General features: G+C 41.4%; 1 protein-coding gene and 1 long non-coding RNA gene across 8 annotated transcripts in view; one reads left to right on the forward strand and one right to left on the reverse strand.

The window, feature by feature from the left end:
- Nucleotides 1–689: 689 nt before the first annotated feature.
- Slc17a1 (solute carrier family 17 member 1) overlaps nt 690–22,761 on the reverse strand; it is a 35,747-nt gene continuing 13,675 nt past the window's right edge. For 4 of the 7 annotated variants that reach the window (XR_005495232.2, XR_005495230.2, XR_005495231.2 and 1 more), the window contains 4 exons: nt 11,111–11,201; nt 7,823–7,959; nt 3,272–3,555; nt 690–3,151 (listed from right to left, as the gene is read on the reverse strand). Coding sequence is in view for 1 of the 7 variants with exons in the window: in NM_133554.2 (NP_598238.2) it covers nt 7,825–7,959; nt 11,111–11,201 (226 nt within the window). In the remaining 6 variants the exon portion in view is untranslated. Of the gene's footprint in view, nt 3,152–3,271; nt 3,876–7,822; nt 7,960–11,110; nt 11,202–22,761 lie in introns of those variants that run through there. The other 3 variants (XR_010058806.1, XR_010058807.1, NM_133554.2) reach the window with 2 other exon arrangements.
- LOC134482855 (uncharacterized) lies at nt 16,614–22,739 on the forward strand. The gene is made up of 3 exons (XR_010059474.1): nt 16,614–17,315; nt 17,651–17,782; nt 20,347–22,739. It is a non-coding gene; the product is annotated as an uncharacterized LOC134482855 (long non-coding RNA).

Consider the following 22,761-nt stretch of genomic DNA (forward strand, 5'->3'; position numbering starts at 1 on the left):
CAAATGTCTCTTTTCATTAAGAATCCCCACGGGTGACACAGGAACAACAAAAGAGAGCCCAAGTGCTCAAACACTAAATGAATATTAATGAATATATTAGTCTGTATAGTGACATGGCAGACATCACAATTGTGAATAGCTTGTAGCAGTTTGCTATCACAAGTCAAGAACACACGGCATTGTGGACCCAGTGAAGAAAGAGTATTGGTCTTTACATTGAAATCAGTGGAGGTATTTTAATGGAAAGGGACATAGTTGGGTTCTGATTGGGAGTGAGTGCTGGTGAGGAAAAGGCCTTCTCCGAGGATTTTAAGGAAACAGCTCTCTTAAACTGCATAAGAAAGTTGGGTAGGGGGTTCCAGTGCAATCCAGGGAATGGTGGAGGTGGGGAAATAAGCAAGGGAATAGCCTGGCTACATTAATACTCTATGAGAGCATAGATAATGACTATAGCAACAGTTACATTTTGGTTTGATTTGTTATTAGAACAATTGGGATGCTCGTCACAATGATAGTAATATAATCAATGAAGACCACAAATAGGAACATGGGCACAAGGTTTGGATGTGACATCTGGGGTCTAGCTATGAATTTGGAAATAATTTAAACATAGGTCATAATTGACATTTTCAATATGAATGAGAGTGCCTGGGTAGACGGTAAACAGAGAAAGCCTGTGACTAATCCTTCAAGATTTCCAGTGTTTAATGGTCAGATAGAGGGTGTTTAGAGAAAAAGAGGGAAGGAGGTGTGGGAAAGGATAGAAGGAAAAGGGAGGGAGGAAGAAAAGTATAGAAGTAAAACCAAGAGATTAGCATTAAGATGGAGACCCAGAAAAAATAAATTATGAAGAGTGAATAGTCAATATGGCACCAGTCTGCAGAGATCTGACTAATGGACAGGGAGAAAGAAGAGTGAGAAGAAGGGAGTTCACTCCTGAGACTTTGGAGGCAAAAGAGTGGGTGGGAGAAAGGTGAGAGGGTATGAGATTGGACACAGTGTGGGGCAAGCTTGTCTTCAACCACGAGGCAGAGCTCGTTGAAAAATGAGTGGTAGAAGCGAAAGCACCAAGCATGAATGCAAAGTTCCTGGGAAAAGGCTGAGGAAGGAATGGTGTGACCCAAAGCCTCCCTAGGAAGGTAAGGAGAATGGAATGAATGAGGGAGGCCTTGCCAAGGTCGCATCCATATTTGCTAGTGAAAAGTCTATGATGGGTTTCATTCTCAGTATCTTTTTTTTTTTTCTACTTGAAAGTACAGAGGTGGTTTGTGGGTAAGACAAAAGCTACACGGTTCTTATTAGACAGAAAAATGACAGGAAAGACATGCCCTGCAGGTGGCCGGCCAAGGTTTTTGCCTCCCTACAACCCCTGGAACACCCATATTCTTCCTCTTCTGGCCCATTACCCAGCCTGAATATAAACCCAGAAAGTTTCAGAAGCCAGGGCATGCATTATTTGAGATATCCTTAGCAAAGTGTGAGATTCTGTTTACAGTAAATACTGATAAACGTTTGATGAGTCTTTTATTGGAGAAGTTCTGGGGTGGTATAGAAGACCAGCTAGGGAGACAAAGGGAATGGGAAAGAGTCCTAGTTTCTTCCCTGTTCCTGTGACAAATACCATGACCAAGCAAGCTTACACTTCTAGGTTATAGCCCATCATTGAGGGGAGTCAGGGCAGAAACTCAAGCAGGGATATGAAGCAGAATCCACAGAGAAATGCCTCTTGCTAGTTTGGTTGAAGGCTCATGCTTGCTGACTAGTTTACAGTCTCAAATTTTGATAGCTTTCTTATATAGCTCAGGACTATCTGCTTCTGGGTGGTGCTGACCACAATGGGCTGGACTCTCTTGCACCAGTTAAAAATCAATCAATGCCCCATGGACATGTCATAGGCCAATCTAATTTGATCAATACTTAAATTGGGACTCCCTTTGCAGGTGGCTCTAGGCTGTGTCAAGTTCACAGTTAAAGCTAATAAGGACAAGAGAAAGCGGAACCAATTTTGTGGAAACCCTGGTAATTAAGATTCCAGTCTACCATGTTCCAATAACTTCTTTGAGCTACATGCAAAATGGAATACTCTCTTTATCAGCAGGGCTTCTTTTCTCTGGCCTTGTCTGGTGAGCCCAACCCCCCCCCCCCATACCCTCTCCCTGGGGATGGTCAAATAGTCCTTGGCAGACCTAGAAGTTCAACTTCTCTTTCTTGGATAAGAAGGCACCCAGCAAGCACCTAGGATTCTCCATGCCTCTCCATGCAAATGAGGGAGTCCCAGTACTTTAAATTCTAACCAATGATTTTACAATCCCTGAAAACTCCTTTCCACTCTCCAAGTTTCATATCTAGCTCGGTCCACCCTGAATAAAGTACATGCATATAAGCCCAACCTGAATAAAGATATGTGCACAAAGATAGTTTAAGAGAGCTGTTTCCTTAAAATCCTCGGAGAAGCCCTTTTCCTCACCAGCACTCACTCCCAGATGGACCAGGATCCTGCAAACCTCACCAGTTCCAGACTCCACTTCATCCTTCCAGCCTGGGTGTAGGGGCTCCAGGACATCATAAGGGAGAAAGCAGTACATCAGAGCCACAGCTGGTCCCCAACATGTATACTACAAATTTTGCCCCAAATTTATACGCCTTGATTCCAGAGCCTACAGACTCTTCTTTGGTGTCAGGAACTTAGGTGTGACACCATCACTTTCTTTGGCAATCCTGGAATTGACCCAAGTCTCATTAAGGTCCAGAGTTTGCTATCCAAGTTCTTCATTAATCCATCCTTTTTCCTCCCAAGACTCTCGCATTTCTTTTGTTGTTGTTTTTCTTTTTTCGTTTTTGAAATTTGCCTATTTTTATTTTATGCATACAAGGCTTTTGCCTGCATGCATGCCTAGACACCATGTGTTTGCAGTGCCCATAAGGGCCAGAAGACGGATGATGGTTGTTAGTTGCCATGTACTTGCTGGGAATCAAACCTAGGTCCTTGGAAGAACAGTTAATATTCTTGACTGATTGACCTTGTCAATCCCTATTTTTTGTTTGCTAATCAATCATCTTCGGGTTCTGCATATAACAAGTTTGAGTTTCTCCCTGAGCCCATTGAAGAGGAAAACAATTTTTTTTATATTTTCTTTCCAAATGGACCATCCTGAAAGAATAAAAATAATTTGAGATTTGTCAAATGGTTCTCATATTTACAACAAAGAGAAGTAAATGTTGAAAATTATTTCTAAAAAAGTAAATGGAAAAAATGAACCAAACCACAAACCTTTTCATAAAGTAGTGGAGTAAAGTTTTGGCTTATGTTTGTTTATTGGATCATAGGAAGACAGACAGATTCCTCTTTAAAGTCAGAAGTATAACTTGTTACACACAATACACAGTGCAAAAGAATCACTCAGACTAAAGTGGGAGGCAATGACTCCCTTAAAAGCTTCAGGCTACCGGTCTTCAGGTGTTCATGACTCCCATGACTGCAGTCCCACACAGAATCCTCTTCCTTTCAATATGGATGCTGACCTCATGCTTCTCAGGTGCTCACTCTTCTACTAACTTTTGTAGAAAAAGGAAACAAAAGACAGAGATGTCACTGGAGAGTCCTTGCACCCAGAGAGTGCTCCAACACTTCAAAGACATTTGTGTAGGCTAAAAGATCTTTCTCAAGTCATCAGTGAGAGGTCATCAAGGCCATCTTCACATGACTTCCCTGTGGACATAAAAATAAACATGACTGCCAGGTGCTCACATGCCACCTTCCTCTGCCCTGCTCTGCCCTGGGAAATGTATGTGAGAATATCTGAGCAGCTACAGCCTTTTGTAGGTCCACTCTCAAGGGCACGAGAACACTCAGTACTGTGTGTTGAGGCTGCATCCTGAAAATAAAACAAACAAATTAAAAACCTACTATGACCATCAGAGTTGGCATACCTGTAGTATGCTGCTTTCAAAAACAGCACCTTGCATTTATAGTAATAATAGGTACATTCTCTCTGTTCCCAAATTTCAGCTCTTAATAAGCTAATTTGTTATCAAGAAAATGAAAATAAAGCCCTTCTTGGTGATTCTCAACCAATCACACACTCCAACTTCTGTGTCCCTGCACTGAAACACCATCTGCCATTTTCGAGAACCAACTGCCACCTGTAGGGATTGGGGGGTTGCCATCTGACAGCCTAGGGTGACCCTGCTATTTGCCTGTTAGTAGGCATTTATACCAGCAACTCTGACTTCATGCATCCTCTCCAGAACCTGGGAAGAGGTTGCAGCCAAGATGCAAAACCAGAGTGTACACACAGGGCCCTAACTGGAGCAACAGTGGAGAAAGCACACATTATTCTATTTTGTTTTGTTTTTGTGGTCAGGTTTTTTTGTTTGGTTGACTTGATTTTGTTTTTGTTATTTTGAGACAGGGTTTTACTCTGTAACCCTAGCTGTCTTAGAACTCAGTCTGACCTCAAACTCAGAGATATGCTAGCCTCTGCTTCCTGAGTGTCAGGATTAAAGGTGTATGTCATCATGTCCAGCCCCGTTCTAGTCTTCTTTAAATTGATTTTATTTATGTTTAACTTACAATTTCATATTATATATCCAATGTATACAGCACTATGCTATATAAGAAGGGCTGCACACAAGCAGGTAACATGCATTGTGTGCATTCCTCCATCACCTGCCCCTACCCCTTTAATTTATCTTCTTCTCCCCAGTTTGTCCCCAGTGTTACTCTAGCCTATTTAGTTATGATTTTCCTGTCCTCTATACATATGTGATTTTGTATATCTGTATGCCTCTATTTTCCATTTAGACATTTTTAGTCTTGTGTGCATGTGTGTTTAAGTTTTACATGGCAATCATACATTGCCTAATGCCTGTCTATCAGCACCTTGTAGGCAGGACAGAACACTCATTGGCTGCAGGTGATTGCCGAGCGTTCTACCTAAGGAGGGGAAATGCTGCAGGTATTTGAACACCTCACAACAATATTATCACTGCCTTGACCACAGGTTTTGTCTAGGAAGTTCACTTCTGTTCTCCTATTGTGAAGTGGCCTATCTGTGGCAACATGGCGGGTCTTTGCATAGTAGGCTGAACTGTAATGTTGCAATGGTGCCTCGGGTGTGGTGGGGAATACATAGCAGACACATACCCCAAAGTGAAGCTCTGAGAGAGTTGTGGTGCAGAAAGGCTTTGTAACAACTTGAAAATTCCCGTTTTTACCTGAAGGTCTGAACAATATAAATGTGCCCATCTTTAAATCTCGTCATAGTGGCACATTCATGAAACCCAAGCACCCAGAAATGCAGGTGGAAAACTCATGAGCTTCAGGCTAGCATGGGCTACATAGAAATTTCAAGTGTAGTCTAAACTATCCTTATTGAGATATTATATTTAAAAAAAAGAAAGAATGTGTGTGCAGCCCCCCAACACTCCAACACACAGTAACTTCCACACAACCCAAAAAAATCACCTCTGAAGACAAACCAAGCCAAGAAAGAAAAGTACCAAATAAGAGATCTTTTCTCTTGTCCCTTGCATTGAGTTTTATACCAAAGGTTCTAAGCAGAGCAATTAGAGAAGAGGAAGGACAAAAGAAGGTTATCCAGATTGGAAACTGAAGAAAAATTATTTATATTCATGGATAGCAAATTTATTTAACTAGAAGTTTGATGGTATCCACCAAAAACTAGTAGGATTTGCTCACTGAAACTGTAGGGCAGGAAATATATAAAAGTTAACTGTACTCCTATTGCATTTAATACAAACATTAAACTGAGAAAATAATTCCATTTAAAATGGGATTTAAATATCAGGCACAGTGATGTACATTTATAATGTCAGTGCCTAAGAGGATGAGACCCAAGGATCTCATGTTCCAGGCTAGTCTGCCTGGACTCCACAGTGAGCTTGAGGCCCTCCCACCACCACACACTGGATCAAGTTCTTCTATGGGAATTCTTGGGTAACACACATTGACCAAAGTAAATATAAAAATGCATTAACATCAACAGCAAAAAGGTCTGATGAGCAGTGGTTTGTATGTACAATTTGTTGGTTTATCAGCAAATGCATCTCCCCTCCAAGCAAGCAGCCAAGAGCAGCAACAAAACCTCTTTGATCCCATATTTCTTTCCAAGAGAAATTGTCTTTTCTGACTGTTTGTATTTCTTTATCACATTCTCTCCTTCCTTCCTTCCTTCCTTCCTCCCTTCCTTCCTTCCTTCCTTCCTCCATTCTTTCTTTCTTTTTTCTACTGATTAAACAAACATCAGGAAACTACAGAAAACAAATACTTGGCTCAAAGGTTTGCAAGCACAGGAACCTGAGTTTGGTTCCCTGAATCCATGTAAAAGGCACACTACTGGGACACACACTAGTAACTTGAACACTAGGGAAGCAGTGCAAGAAGATCAATGGGTCTGATTGGCCAGCCAGGAGACTCTATTGTGCTGAAGACCAATAAAGGACCTTGTCTCAAAAGAGATGGGCAGCATAAGGAGGACATCTAAGGTTGTCTTTGACTTCCATACACACAGACATCTGCATTCACAGGAGTCCATACACACATGTGCATTCATTTCCCTCATGTATAAAAAAAATAAAAAGCAGGCTCAGTCTTTTTGTCTCTCCTTCTGTGAGACACTGATGATTGATGGTAGTTATTAGAACGGCCTCTTGATTCAATGGGCCTTAAAAACATGGTTATTTCACAACTGCCAATTCTAATTCATGAGTCATTTCTTCTCCTGTCTACTCACTGTTCATAGTTTACATAAAAAGCAAAGTACCAGATTCTCTCACCTTAGCTGACCTCTTCTCTTCACCATTCACTTGAAAGCTGTTTTTATCTGGATCATCTTTATGATAGCTCTTGCCAGTGGTGAGTTTTAGAACCAATGAAATTTAAGTCCTAGAGAGTATTTTGCAGGGATACTATTTCCTTCACCTCAACACCCACATTTCCTAACCCTGTTCCACATTCCTGAACAGTGTTCTCATCTCTCTTGCATCTTTCCTCACTGTTCATTTTTCAAGCTCAGTTTCCCAAATATATATAGTAACTCTGATGTCTCCCCAGTGAGAGACCAAATCTTTTAAGATAAGATTCCATTTTGGAGAAACTGACCTAAACTAACAGGCTGGTATCTAGCATTAGTTTCCAAGTTGCCCTCCCCAACAAAACCTTAGCCTAACTCCAGTCTCTATGCTCACCCCCAACAAGACCAGCATCTCCAGGTTATTGCTTCAACAAACCTGCACCCCCAGGTCACAAGCCCAACCCCTGCCTAATGATCACCAATGCAGAGGGGAGTAGAAATTAAGTTTATGATATGACTCCCAGCATGAGCTAATTATGTTAAAGGCCACAATAGTTCTCCAATTAGATGCTTGCACATGGACTCCCTGCTTGCTGCTTACCATAAAGCCTTGCCCCATAGACATTCAGGGCTCCTCCACCACCAAAACTGTCCTGTGTGATGGCAGTGCATTATGTGTTTGGGGGGGATGGAGAGAGAAGGGGGTTGAGCTAGCTGAAATAGAATAAAGACCCTGCCGTGAATTGCATTAGATTGGCTCCTGTCTGGTTTTTGGGGGGGTAGGGGTGAGGTGTGGGGTGGGGCACTAACATTTCCCTAGCACTACACCAGAATTACAGAGCAGGCTACCACTGGGCAGTGGTATCAGCATTACTGTTTCAGATTTAGTATGCTCCCCCTCCCCCAGCCCACGGCTCTGATTGCTCTCTATTTCAGCAATTCATCTCCAGCTGCTCTATCCCCTGATCTTCAACTTCAACACTGTCCTGAATCTGATAATGTCTCACCTTCACAGCCGTGTGGTTTTTGTTTCTTTAGCCCAGTCCTGAATATCTCCTTTTGCAAACAGAAGGTAGAAAGCCAGGCATGTCACGTTAATGCCTGCCATCAAGAAGAAGTTTTTATGCCAAGCATATTCTGGATCCTGAGGGATTAATATACAGAGTAAGTATGAGTGACTGATCTTAATCTTCTGTCTTATAACATTTAAAATATAGTATTAAAATAATATGTGTAGTCAACAGGTCATTCAAGCATTCAAAAACTTATAAATAACCAAGTAATTCATCATTTCATTCTACACAATTGTTTTTTGTCTTTCTGTATATACAATTCTGTTTTAACCAGCTAGTGATATACTTCTTTCTTCCTCTTTCTCTTGCTGCTGTTTTGTTTTTGAGACAGTTTCTCTGTGTATCCCTGGCTGTCCTGGAACTTGCTCTGTAGATCAGGCTGGCCTCAAACTCAGATTATTGTGCTTGCCTGCTTCTGTCTGCCAAGCACTGAGATTAAAGGTGTGTGCCACCACCACCTGGCAATATACTAGTTTCTTGTAATTCGTGTATCTTTTTTCTCATGGTTTATTATTTTTAAACTCCATGTCTATTTTGAGATATCTTCCATAGACAACAGTATGTTGTATCAGATAAGCATGTATAGACAGGTATGTAGACAGTGTGTTTTCGAATGCAGTTGGCAGATGAATAATTTCTGTGCTCTATAACCAATCTATTGTTCAGTAATGATTATTTTTGCTACAATGTCCCTCATATTATTCCACATTTACCATGGCAGTGTTCTGATACGATTAAGGGAAAGTGCTCCAGGTTTCTTCTTCATGGTGTTCATGGTGTTGGATATGGTGGCATACACCTGAGATCTCAGCATTGGTGAGGCAGACAAAGGCGGTAAGAGGAGTGCAAGTAAGAGGCCAGCATACCATACATACTGAGTTCCAAGTCAGCCAGGCTGACACAGTGAAGTCCTGTGTCAAACAAAGCCCCCAAACCAAACCAAGCAAAGCCCCAAACTCCCCAGTTCTTCTTAGCCCTTTGCAAACACACACACCAAATTGTATAAAAACAGTATAATTTCCCACAAAAAATAATTTAAAGTTTTGATTGGGATTATATTGAACCCACAGATCTTACAACAGAATTAGAAGGCATTTTACAATGTCTAGTCTTTTCCTATAAGAAAATGGTGTCTCCTGCCATTTATTAATCTTTTAAATTTTTCTGTAAAAACTATCCTCTGGTTTTCTCCATATATATATATATATATATATATATATATATATATATATATATATATATATAAATAATTCATTAAATACATTCTTAAAAATATGATTTTTTTAATTTAAGACTAAAAATGATACACTATCGTTAGTCTCTTCTTTCACTTCTTAAAATGTTTGCATTGTTTCCAGTATCTTTGAGGCTATAATTCTGTGTTTGTTTGTTTGTTATTTGTTTCAAATTTCTTCAAGTGTTTTGTGATTTTTCAATTTTGTGCTAAATGTACTGAAACCCCAATGGAACAAGAATTCAGGATGTTTCTCTAGAAAGATTTAATTTGCTCCAACCAGAAAGCTAAGGTCCTGAAAAACAATTCTCGGCATATGACATTTAGAAGAAACAGGGTTTGATGGGGCTGGAAAGACAGGTTAGAGGTTTAGAGCACTAAATGCTTTTCCAAAGGACTGAGGCTCGCTATTTCTAGCACCCATACGATGTCTTGCAATGAACTGTAACTCAAATTCCAGAAGATATTTTACCTTCTCTTTCAGACTCTGTGGCCACTAGGCATACACATGGTACACAGGCACATATAAAGAAAAACCATCCATATGCATAAAATAAAAAAAATTAAAAAAGATCTGGGGGAGGAACAGGATTTGAATGTGGACCTCACAGTCTTGTTAGTTTATTGTTTCACGTACTCAGGGGACATTCTATTCAATTTTTTTCTTCCCCCACACTTAGGCAAAGGCAAGATTCCTTCCTGGGCAGAGACAACTTTGCAAAGTTCTGAAATTTTATTTCCTCACACCTTTGAGAAATTAGCAGAAAAGTTTGCTCAGTTGACAATAATTAGGAATTTGAGTGGACTTGGTGGAAGAACATGCTCAGCAGACATTTGACCCCAGATGCCTTGAATTTCCCTTTCCTAGTGAGGCCATTGCTCTTACCAAAGAATTTCTATAGTTTTGTCGGTGTCTTCTGCCTTTATGACAACATAAGTCTGAGAAGCAGGATTTTGGAGGTTCCTCTATGAGCAATGTGGTCACGATGTGTGCTGACCACCTCACCTTGGCCCATGCTGTGTGAGGGTACAACCAAAGGAATTCCCAACACAACTTCTCCACTTGGAGCTGTCCCCCAAACAAACCAGTTTATGAGCTAGTTCAATTGATGGGGATGGGGGTTGAGGTAGATGAGGAGCCTTTTGTATTCTACATTGTAAAGGGTTCTTTTGTCCCCCATGTCGCAGAAAGGAATCTGCATGTGCATGCTATCAATAACGTAGAATGCACACAGTGCTAGCAGCTGGCTATTCTGAGTTAAGACTGCAGCCCAGGTAAAGGGGAAGCACCTGGTTGATATAGGCAGACACTATTTAGACTTAGCATTTAAAGAACTGCCTGGTCTTGGGCTCCTATCGAATAAGGAGAAAGTGCAAGGCACAATATCCAGAGAGGCCCAGACATCACAAGTCTCAGAAATGTTGATCACCTGACCAGCAAGGCAAGACTGACCTCCAGAATGATTGACTGCCTCCTTGTAAAAGCAGCTGGTTGCAGTTTTTCTGAGGGTATTGACCCGCTGCCTTCTCAGATGACTGAATCCCACACTGTGAGTAAAATGCCACTTAAAGATGCAATTCCTGCCCCTGCTCACAGCTTCTGTGGTGGCAGGGAGTATGACCTCTGGTATTGCAGATACAGAATGAGGTGCACTCCTTTCTCACTACACACTTAAGCCAGCATGCACATCCTGGCTCTGTGGTTTTGGGTAATTGTTTGTCCATTCGTTCACAGCAGCCAGTGGCCCTATGGTCATTCACCTCTTTGGAATCAATTTTTCTGAATCTCTAAAATGGTCTCTTGTTTCTTTCAAGATGAGGTATTTTAAGACTGTTATTATTTGGGTGTGTTGCAGGATGTGTGTGTGTGTGTGTGTGTGTGTGTGTGTGAGAGAGAGAGAGAGAGAGAGAGAGAGAGAGAGAAAGAGAGACTTTCTTTACACAATCAATAGTGAATAAATAAATATTCATATATGCATGCGACTTACCTGATTAAGGATCAACCCAGCAAGAGTTGAAGAAATTAGGCCCCCAAATATTCCAATTAAAGCTGTGACTGCCTTTAGAAATCCATAATATCTGTACAGAAAGGAAAGAGAACACAGATGGAAAGTGATACTAGCACTTCGGGGACAGCCACCCAATCCAATGAGGCCGGAGGAGGGATGGGGGAATACTCATTCCTACTGCTTACAACCATTAACATGGCAACAGCATTCTCACTGTTCTACAGCATCAGAAAGGTTGACCTCCACCGAAGTAAAGAATCTATGACATTATGGAAATGGGGGCATACTTAGAGTAAAACTCGGCAGTGTTTGAGACTCCTAAGCACAGCTGAAGACATTCAGAAGGCGAGATGGGCTACTCGTAGGAACTGGGTGTAGAGTGATTGACTGAAGGACTGTGTTTACTTGGTCTCATCACACAGGCCTAGAGTCACTGACCCCAAGGGCAGTTGCCGGTCCCTGGGTGGGAAAATGAGAAGGCTGTTTATAAGCAGCTGTGGTTGGTCAATCCTGAATGTTCATAGCAACCTTAGAGGGAAATGAACAAGGAAATCACAGTTCATCATAGACCAAGGAGAGGGCAAGTCCACCAGCCACGGAGGGTGAGTTGGTGCTTAGTCCGTGGGAGTTTCATTCAGGCCTGGGAGCTTTGGCCCATTAGCCCAGCCTTAGAGGTTCTGTGTTAGAAGGTCTTTCCTCTCATGAGCAAGAGAGTCTTCAGACTTTTTTGTCTTACTTCCTTTGGTCTACACTGTATCTACTTTGCCTTTACATGTTCAATGTGGGAGGAACATAGAGCATTTCCTTTAACTTACCAGCCTCTGCTCAGGAACACTGTGAGGTTACAGATTGGAATTTTGAGCTAAGTCATGGGAGAGGTGAGCAGTGCATCCTGTTCGAAGAATATCCTATTGTGAAGAAAGCTTAAGCCCCTGAGCAGCCACAGAGATCAGGCAGGAACCATTAGCTGGCCTCAGTTTCTGCAATTCACCTATTTGCCATAGCAACAAAACCCTTGGATGGAGCTGGAGACAGTAATTACTTTCCTGAGCTCTTGTTCTTTCTGTCTTTATGAGCTCATAAAAAGTACTAGTTCACACACACACAAACACACACACACACACACACACACACACACACACACACACACACCACTAATTTTCTATCACAAAAAGGTTGTATTTTTTCTCTTAATCTTAAGATAAATGTAAACACTTGTATGGGTCCCTAAAAGTATTTAAGGTCCTCTTGAGTCATGTCTTTTGGAAAGTCAATGTGAAACTGTTGTACACTATATTCCCAGCATCCTGTGCAGCTGATGCAGCTGCAGAATTAAATACGGGTTGGCTTTGGAGATGAATAGAGATGGTGAGAACTTCCTCTTAAAGCCAGCGCATGCTTAGGCATTTTTTTTCTTTTCCTTTCAATGGCAGACCTATATCACTGCAAACAGAGAATACATTCTGGGTGATTATAGTCATGTCAAGCTAACTGCAGCTTGCTTTATGATAATGAATGTTTTGGCCCCCCTCTGTCGAGTCTTACAGACCACTGATCATTATGTAAACTCAGCTCTCATTAAGTGGTGTCTTACTATGTCAGTTAGGTTAGGTATGCTCATTTGTTCTAATCATCAATGTCATTTCCGATAGTTTTGTCTACCTCTTATTATGGATAATCTGTTGAGATCTGAAAGGCCCTTACTTGTAACTATGTCTAATTACTTAAGTGTAATTCAGTCAAGCCTCATAATTTTTTTTGAATTCCTGCAGTGCATGATGAATATAAATAAAAATGTATGGGCTGGCAAGATGGCTCAGTGGTTAAGGGCATTTGTTGTGCAAGTCTGGCAGCCTGAGTTCAACTCCTAAGGTGGAAGGAGAAAACTGAGTTTACATAGTTGTCATCTGACCAACACACACACACACACACACACACACACACACACACAAATAATAATAATAAGTAAATTTAAATTATGAGTTTGAACAAAAGTAGGAATCGGATACACTTATCTTTACAATTCTGAGTTACATTTTGGACTAAACTTTATTTTATCTGGTGTTATGACAGTATTGGTAGGCTTCCTATTATTCCATTGACTTTTGAATTGGTTCATTTAATCTGTGTCTCTTCTTGGCAGCAAAGTCATATTTCCTTGTAGATTTCATTTAACAAAAGAAACTTATCCCCATTGTCCCAACAACTTTCTCTGAAATTCCTTATGGAACCACAAGATGACGCACCACCCTGCCATAGGCTGGGCAGGTGAGCTTGCATTTCACAGTCCCCCTTCCCATAGTGGGGGTTCTGACACCTGGAAGCATGGGAACCTTTAAATTGCTTGAATATAAGACAGGTTTTTGGGGGTTGGGGATTTGGCTCAGTGGTAGAGCGCTTGCCTAGCAACCACAAGGCCCTGGGTTCGGTCCCCAGCTCCAAAAAAAAAAAAAAAAAAAAAGACAGGTTTTTGTATAAGGCTCAGCTGTAATTTGCTTATTCTTCAGCTGGAACAGCCCATGGTTCCATGGTTTAAAGTATTTTGTAAGAAAAAAAATTGCAATATTTGTTTTTTTTAGTTTTAGTTTTTTTGGTTTTTGGGGGTTTTGGTTTTTGGTTTTTTTTTTTTAATGATTTAATACTTGAGTGTAAAATGGTTAAATAAGATCTGGAAAAAATTAGGATGTCTGAACTATGGTGCAGCCCCCTGTGGGAGGGAAGGAGAATTCAAAGGCATGTAACCCACTTACTAATTAAAATAGCTAAAATAATTGAAATTGCTGTTGCAGTTGCCTTAAGAGGACAATATTACTGCCTTATAGCACCACAGGTCATCCTAAGAATCTGCTGGAAACATCTCTTATTGCCCCAAAGGCTTGGCGGCTACTACATTGCCAGGCCATCTGTCTCACTCAATCTTGTTCTCTCAATGTTTTCATGAACCCGTATCTGCATGACTCTTTTTCCCCTCAGAATTTTCTTTGCTGTTACAAGGAATTTAAATCCATTGGAATGATGCAGCTTAGCGCAAGTTGGATGTCACCCAACCTGCTTAGATACCTTACATGCTGCTAGATGCTGACAGACAGCATCCCTGAAGCTGGGCCTCACTATAGCTAGTCAACTCTGCAGAAAAACGTACCTAGGTGTGAAACCTCACTGTCTTCAACCTTTGTTTTCCTACCCATAACATGTGGATAAGATTATTATATTCATGCCGGGGCACGATAGGCACAAAAGACATAACCTACATGATAATTATTCATGATTTTACAGATAGACTTATTTGCCAATAGCTTTAATTTTTAAGTGAACACATTTCAATCGATATTGACATTCTATACTTGATCTTAGCCAACAGGCTGAGAAGCACATTCTTTATCAAAAAATTTTAGTGTCTTATAGAGTTCTATACAATTAGAACACTTGGTGGCATTTTTAAGGGTAATTCTTGAAACTAAATAAATAACTGGATACTTTGTTTTCTGGACTTTATATGAACCTGAGGTAAGGACCAGTTTCTTTTCACATTTGTTTTGTTTTGCCTTACTCCATTAGAGGCTACTGCTTTGAAATAATCCTGTGAATATTTTGTCTGTGTTCTCCACAGAGTGTTAGCTCCACAGTTCAATGTGTTATATGTAAGCTGTGAATTATACAGCTGTTTCGGTTAGCCACAGAAATCTCTCAAAGGACATTGGTAATAAAAGGCAGTTTTCACACTAAGCAAGTATGAACTAAACTCTTAGGTAGGATCATGCTGTGGTTTGCATGCATGCGCAAGAGGCTTGGTTGCTAGGGGCTTGGTTGCCAGACTTGGTTGCTAGGTTGGTACTACCAGAGGTGGTGGAAGTGTGTGACCTAAGGGACAGCCTTTAGGCCATTGGGAGATATTCCCTCAAAGGAGATGGAGCCTTTCTGTTCCTGACTCTTCCATGTCTCAGAGGGAAGATGAGAAGTTTTGCTTCATGTTCACTCCTGTCACAAAGTGCTGTCAAAGCAATGGAGTTTACCCATAAAGGCCTGAAGTCCCCGAACTGTGACTAAAAATTAACCCTTTCTCATTATAAATAAGTCTACTTCAGCTATTAGGTATAGTAGTAGTGAGCTGACTAACACAAACTCCTCACCAGCAGCCACAACTTAGAAATTCAGTAGTTGAACATAGATCTCCTTGATAGTAAAATAAGTGAAGGTAGTTATGAGATTAGCATCTGAACATGCATTTAACATCAGAAACGATGATGTAGACAATCCCAATGACATCTGCTATATGCCAAATATATATACACACTAAGTTATTCTATATATAGCCCAGGTGGTCTTACTCTCGAAGTCCTGCTGCTGCTTCCTGAGTGCTGGGATTATAAATATGTGCCCAACACATGGCTCCTCAGTGCTCTCAACAACTCTTGAAGTAAGGATTCTCTTTCTGCCCCTTGTGTGTGTATGGATTAAGATACCAACCAGAGGTTTGCTTGACCATGTAGACTAACAATCCAGTAACCTGACTCTGAAATAGGTACCCACTGTCTCTGGCCTACTCTTTACAGGTCTGTTACAGGTGTACAGTCTGTCTCCATGTATAATTGTTGATATTTATATTTGACTCACACAGATATTCCCTCAGAACTGTAACTCTTCTGCCTGTGACCTTCAGAATATTTGAAATTCTGAAGTGCCCCTGAGATCAGGATTGGAGAACAAAAGAGATTTTTTTTCCCTTTTCTGTTTTGGGCATTTTGAGATAGGATCTTATATAAACCAGGCTGGCCAGAAATTTGCTTAATAGTTGAGATTGACTTTGCATTTTGCTCTTTTCACTCTCACCTCCTATTTTAAAATGATTACTTAGTAACAAATTAAGAAAAATTGCAATAATCTCCTTTAAAGAACTAGGAAAGAAGTAGTTAGGAATAAGTTTAACCAAGGAGTTGGATGAACTGCACTCTAAATCTGTGGGACATTGATGGATCAAACATATGCATAGAGTCAAGAAATAAAAGTAGGTATTTATGGCAGGATTCATTTTTAGTAAAATTTCCAAGAGCAGAGAATTGAAAAAGAACAATATTGGAACCTATTAGTATTGGAACCTATTAGAATCAATGTGTGTTTACTAAAAGAAGAAAACAGAATGGTGTCCTTCCTTTAGATAATGTACAGTGCATTGACTCAACAGTTACTAAAACACTGTAGGAACTGGATGCATGCCTTTAATGGGAGCACTTGGGAAGCAGGGGCAGGCAGATCTCTGAGTTCCAGGATAGCCAGAGCTACACAGAGAAACCATGTCTCTAAAACTAAAACATAAAAATTTTTTAAAAATGAAGAAAATAATAATAATAATAAGAAGAAGAATGATAAGAAGAAGACAAAGAAGAAGAAGAGGAGGAGGAGAAAGAAAGAAAGAAAGGAGAGAGAGAGAGGTAGAGAGGGAGAAAGAGAGAGAGAGAGAGAGAGAGAGAGAGAGAGAGAGAGAGAGAACTGTAGGAACACTCCAAGACTGTTGGGAGGGATGCCCTTGAAACCCTCCATTATTGATGTTATTATTATGGTTAGAATTAAGTATGACTGGGTTCATGGAAAATCCCCAGTCAGCTGCAGAAGACTAATACAAATCTGGTGGTCAAGATGAATAATAATATGATACATCAAGATACCCAATGTGATGACCTGTAGTAACCTTCTGAAAAACCAACATCCTGCTGACTAATAGATATGACAAACCTATGACCTTTCTGACATCCTGTCAACATCAGCCGATTCCCTGACCACACGAATACTGTGTCCTTGGCTTGCATAAATGTTTCATACTTCCCTCCTCCTTCTGTTACCCCTGTTATGGTATAAATTCAGCCTTGGGGAAAAATAAAATTGTCGCCTTGATCAGACTCTTGTCTTGGTGTCCTTCTTCATGTCTCTTGTTCCCCATTCTCTTCCTCAGCACCCTCATTGATAAATGGCGCCCAACATGGGGCTGTTTGGAGGTCTCCTGGAGGAGAACATTGTCCCCTGTGAATAGGAAAGCTTGTCTTCCTTGTTTGTCGGAGCCTTTGCTCTCCCCTTGGAGCCTTTGCTCCCCCCTTGGAGCCTTTGTTCCCCTGCTTCTGGCAACCATGGACTGCCGACCTTGGTTAGAGGCTTGGTGTGAATTTCTCCCCTGATGACGCAGATCTCAGTGGTGAGTGATGGGACAAGCATTCTACAGTCACCTTTTGTGACAGGATTCAGGGAGTCACTCAGGATGGGAAGAATAGGGTTAAGAAAAAAAATTAAATAAATTCTTAGATTTTGTAGGAAATATTTGTCCACAGTTTCCCCAGGATGGAACAATTAATACAAAAGATAGTGCAGAGTTAGTGATTGTTTTATGGGCCAGCTAATCCTGTTACTGAAGTCTGCCTTCTGTAATGAATAAAGATTGTGTGCTTTTTGGGTTCGAGGTTGCCTCTGCCCATGTGGACGAACAACCCCACGTATGTGGATTAAAAACCTTATACCCTCATGCTATTGCAGCGGTCACTTTGTCAATCTGTGCTCTGTGGGTGGTGCTCCTGAGGTAGGGCCATATGGGGTCGTACAACATTTTGGTGCACTTGCGAGGAACTGTGCTCCCCCCCCAGACCTCAACTGGCAAAGAGATTGGAGGTAAGCTCAAGCAAATCTGTGTTCTGTGTTACTTTCTGTTTTGTCTCTGTGTCATGTTGTCTTGTCTTTATTTCATGTTGTCTTGTGTTGCCCACGTCCGATGTCTGAAGGGTTTGAGTCCCTTCAGAGGGGGGTTTGAGTCCCCTCTGGAGAGGGGTTAGAGTCCCCTCGGTGGTTGCTGTGGGTCCGGTGAAGTGCTGCGACAGGCAGACGTGCTAGTTGTCACAGGCCACAGGCCCTAAAGGATGCTCTAGGAGGAGAAAGTAATCTAGAGGACACTCTGGTATCCTATTGGGAGGTGGGATCAGATAGTCTGCCTCATCCCGGAAGCAGCTAAGGTTAAGCTGCAGTTTGGGCCAAGTACTGAAGGTATCAGGCATCTGTGGAAATTGATAATAGGACACCTTGTCTTGGTTTTGTTTGTCTAGTTTGTTTTCTGTGGTATTGTGGAGTGTCTTTGGCTTTTGTTTCGTTTTTGAACTTGGACTAACAACTGTGTTTGAAATCATAGAACTGTTTTGTTTGTCAAGGAATTTTACTTGGTCCCTTTGGTGTTTAACTTGGAAATAATTTGCTTAAGAAAAATTGTTTTCTGCCCGGGAGTTTTGTCTTTCTCTCTTGAGCCTCCTCCCCAAGGAGAAATGCCCCTCCCTTTGCTCCCCTTGCCCAGTCTAGCAGCTGTTAACAGTTCATTACACATGTGTATGAAGGACTCCAGGTTAGCGAGTGATCCTGTCTGAAGCAGGCATTAACAAGACCCTGAAAGCTTTGCCTTGGATCCTAAAGAAAGGATCTCCCTGTTGCTTAGATATTCACAGCTTCTAAAGAAGGGATGGCACAGAATAGAGAAGTGTGGGGCTGAGGGTGACAGGCTGAGGGTAACAACTCCAGAGCTGCAGGCTGCACGTGGGCAGTGGCGCAGCTCAGGCCTAGCGGTCACAAGAGGAGTTTCAAGGTGATAAGCCCAGCCGGGGCTGATGCTTTGACAGCAAAAAGATAGCATGGAGTTAGTGGTTTGTTTTTTGTTTTTTTTTTTTTAAGACTATTATGAGACTTTTGGCCCTGAAAAAAAATTCCAGTCGCTGCCTTCAGTAGCTAGACCTTCAACACTTGTTCACAGAAGGAGAGAGTTCATTAAGAGACGTTCTTTAAGGGAGTCTGCCTTATCTGTTGGCCCTATTCCAAGAGAGGAGTCAGTCTCCAGCATTAAGTAACCTTTCCCATTAGTCATCATTGACACAGAGAGTGCCTCTGAATCTATCCCCGCAGCAGTCAGTTCCTGCCCCTGTGGTCAAAATGCCCCAGGTTAGGGGGCAGGGAAGCCCTTAAAGTAGTTTCAGAAAGAGTCTGCAGCAGACTGTGAGGAACTTTGTTTTGCCAGACAGAACAGGCTTTACTCTAGGATGATGAGAGGAGAAAGTCTGGGCACCGGCTCTTCAGCTACTCCGACTGGAGGCTTTGGCCAAGGTCAGGGTCAATGTTTTCTTTTCCATGGTCCTCTGACCCAGTGAGACGGCTTGGTAAAGGGCTACTACTGAAGTCCTGGAATTCAGAGGCTTCTAATTCCAGGGGAGGCCTATATTTCTATTAAAGATCAGTACTCCGGTGTTAGCAAACTCTTTATTATATATAAGAGACAGGAAGTCCCGCTCAACTGTGACTCCTGCCTCAGGAATGGCAGCAGAAAGAGTCCTTATAGCCAGTTATCTCTGACTATAGCTTACTCTCTGATACCCGAGGCTTCAATCGGATCACACCCCCCTGGGCGAGCTTCCTTCAATACTCAGATGCTATTTTCTTCTGGTCTTTTGGCTCAAGGTCGCCAGGCATGTCTGACAGCCTGGAAGAAACTTCCCCCCTAAAGCAGACAGAGCTATACAATTCTTTTGTCAGCCACGTGGCATCTATCACCCAGGTCCTACCCATCTTTCCATCCTTTTGTTATTAGTTCTTACTGGAAGCCTAGTGTCCTTCAGAGGCTGGGTCTCTTAAGAGGCAGAGCCACAGAGCTGACAGAGAAGGGAGGTACTCCTTAAGGGAGAATCTAGGTCCAGAGAGACAGCCAGTAACAGACTCCAGCTGCCCCTCTGCTCGCCTTTCTGTTTCACAGGCACAAAGCTTGTGCTTGTCTTTGCACTGGCCTTTTTGTCCCAAGAAAGCTTCCTCGTTTAGCTGTGTGACTGAATGCTGTTTGTCACCTGATCTGGTTGTTCCACCAGCTCTCCATGGGCCACCCCCTAGCTTTCTTGCCCAGCCCCTTTCCCTTGTTCCTAAGAATTTTATCACCTAATACACTGTGTTGTTTGACTTATAATACCTGCCATCCTACTAATGTACATGTCTCAGATTCCCGTTGTGAAGGTTCTAATTCTAAAACAAGGGAATGTTGCATCCCCTAAATATTAAATTTACCTCTGTGAGTCAAAGCCAGGATTGAACATGTTAATATACTTGAGATCTTAGAATGTTTCAGTCAGGTGCTGATACAGGGATTATATTTACCATAAAATTGTTAAAAGAACCTGTACATTCCTACTCCTCGGCTTCTGGGCACTCACCCCAAGAAGGAGTCCATGGAGGCGCACGCGACTTCATCTACAGCCTGCACTCACCCGAGAGGAGCTGCTTGCTCAAAGAATTGCACCATTGCCATCGCATAAGAAGAACTGGAAGCTCTGTCACCCACTCCAGGACAGCTGAGATATGTGTTCTTCCACAATGAGATACCTTTCTTAGGGTTTGGCTTTTTGTATAATGCAATTACGATAGTTGCAGGAACCCAAATTTAATTGTCTATTGGAATTATTTTCTGAATGTCAACAATGGCAGTCAACATGTTATCTTTTCCCTCCATGTTATTTAATTTTCAACATATTATTTAATTTTCAATTATTGATATTGTATAGCACTGAGTTGGGGTTTGCTTTTTCTGATATAACATGCATGGGATACCTATTAATGTCTTTTTTCCCCTGATGGTTATAATTCAATGCTGAGGTTTCTCCAAATTATTTAAGGTGTTTAATATCAGTGAAAATTGTAATTCCCTGCCTGGTGGCATCCCTTCTGTGTGATATTTCATGGTAAACATTTACAATCATATAAATTCATTCAATTTTTAAACTTCCACATCTATCAAATATGGAGCAGAGTTTCAAGTATATCTGAATATTTTAATTTTGAACCACACTGTCTTTAAGAGTCAGAGGTTAATCAGAAAGAACAATTGTCTGGCCCCTCTTTTACGTAAACCTACATGCTAACAAGTGTATTTATTTCTGATTGGCTTTCTATCTTTAATTTCTCAACTTTGAGTGATCACACTGAATTCTGGGTTGTGAGAGAAAGGCAGTGTTTGGATACTTCCTGTGTCTTAGAATATGGTGAAAGAGAGCATGAAAAAGGTCAGAAAAGGATTAAAAAAGAGAAAACAAGAAAGAGAAAAGGCTGAGTACTGGTATCAAAATTGATTCTCCACCTCTCCTTGGTTGTCCACCCTGCTTCCCTCTCTGTTGGGCCCCCTAGTAGTCCTTCTTTTGCTTATATCTTTTGGTAGTTGGACATTTAATCATTTAACCGGCTTTATTAAACAACAGGTAGATAATATAGCAACAAAACCTATTCAGGTATATTATCATAGGCTAGCTATGGAGGATGCTTTGATGATGGCCAAGCTCACCTACACATCTCCTCCCAGCCCAGGCAAGGACATTTTTGTCCTCTAGCCAAATGAGGCCAACATTCTTTTCTGCCTGCTGTCCTGATGCCTTTGCTGAAAAATCAATGAATTGTCACCCCTGCATGCTGAGCTGGACAGTCAATGACAGGTAAGAGAGTGATATATTCACAAATAAAAGGCCTAAGAGGGCCGCCATTAGCTGCTGCCTTATCCCATGACGGACCCTGGTCACAAGATTCTCTTGGCCATGTGACAAATATCACTCCAACCTAAGACAGACACAGTTCCCAAGGGGCTCATTCCAGGACAGTACAACCATTTGGCTACCTTTTCATTTGACTCTAAGGAAGGGGAAGATGTTGGGAGCGATGCCCTTGAAACCCTCCATTATTGATGTTATTATTATGGTTAGAATTAAGTATGACTGGGTTCATGGAAAATCCCCAGTCAGCTGCAGAAGACTAATACAAATCTGGTGGTCAAGATGAATAATAATATGATACATCAAGATACCCAATGTGATGACCCGTAACCTTTCTGAAAAACCAACATCCTGCTGACTAATAGATATGACAAACCTGTGACTTTCTGACATCCTGTCAACATCAGCCGATTCCCTGACCACACGAATACTGTGTCCTTGGCCTGCGTAAATGTTTCATACTTCCCCCCTCTTTCTGTTACCCCTGTTATGGTATAAATTCAGCCTTGGGGAAAAATAAAATTGTCGCCTTGATCAGAATCTTGTCTTGGTGTCCTTCTTCATGTCTCTTGTCCCCCATTCTTTTCCAGGTACCCTCAGCACCCTCGTTGACACAAGACTTAAGTCTGGACAATGATTTTTTTTGATACAACTAAAAAAAAAATCTCAAGCAATAAAAGGAATTACTGCAAACTATAGATATTCTACAAAGCCAAGGAAACAATGAGCAAACAACCAATGCAATGGGGAAAATGTAAATTACACACTTGAAAGGGGATCATTATTTGAAATACATCAGAAATACAACTCAGTGTCAACCTAATTAAACTTATTCAGAGAAAACAAACAGATGCTTCCCCAAAACGACCTAAAAATGGCCAACACACTCACACAGAGACATGTTTAAGATCACTAACTATCAAAGAAAAGCAGGTTCAAAATATAGTGAGAGTCTACCTTGTACCTACTCCTCCTAGATGGCTCTTACAGAAAAGACGAGAGAGAAGTGTTGGCGACAGGTAGAAACTTGAATTAGTGCAGCTACTAGAGACAATGGCAATCTCTAAATGTAGAAAGGCTATGTGGTCTGCATGCACA

Source organism: Rattus norvegicus, chromosome 17 (genome assembly GCF_036323735.1).
Source record: "Rattus norvegicus strain BN/NHsdMcwi chromosome 17, GRCr8, whole genome shotgun sequence".
NCBI lineage: Eukaryota > Metazoa > Chordata > Mammalia > Rodentia > Muridae > Rattus > Rattus norvegicus.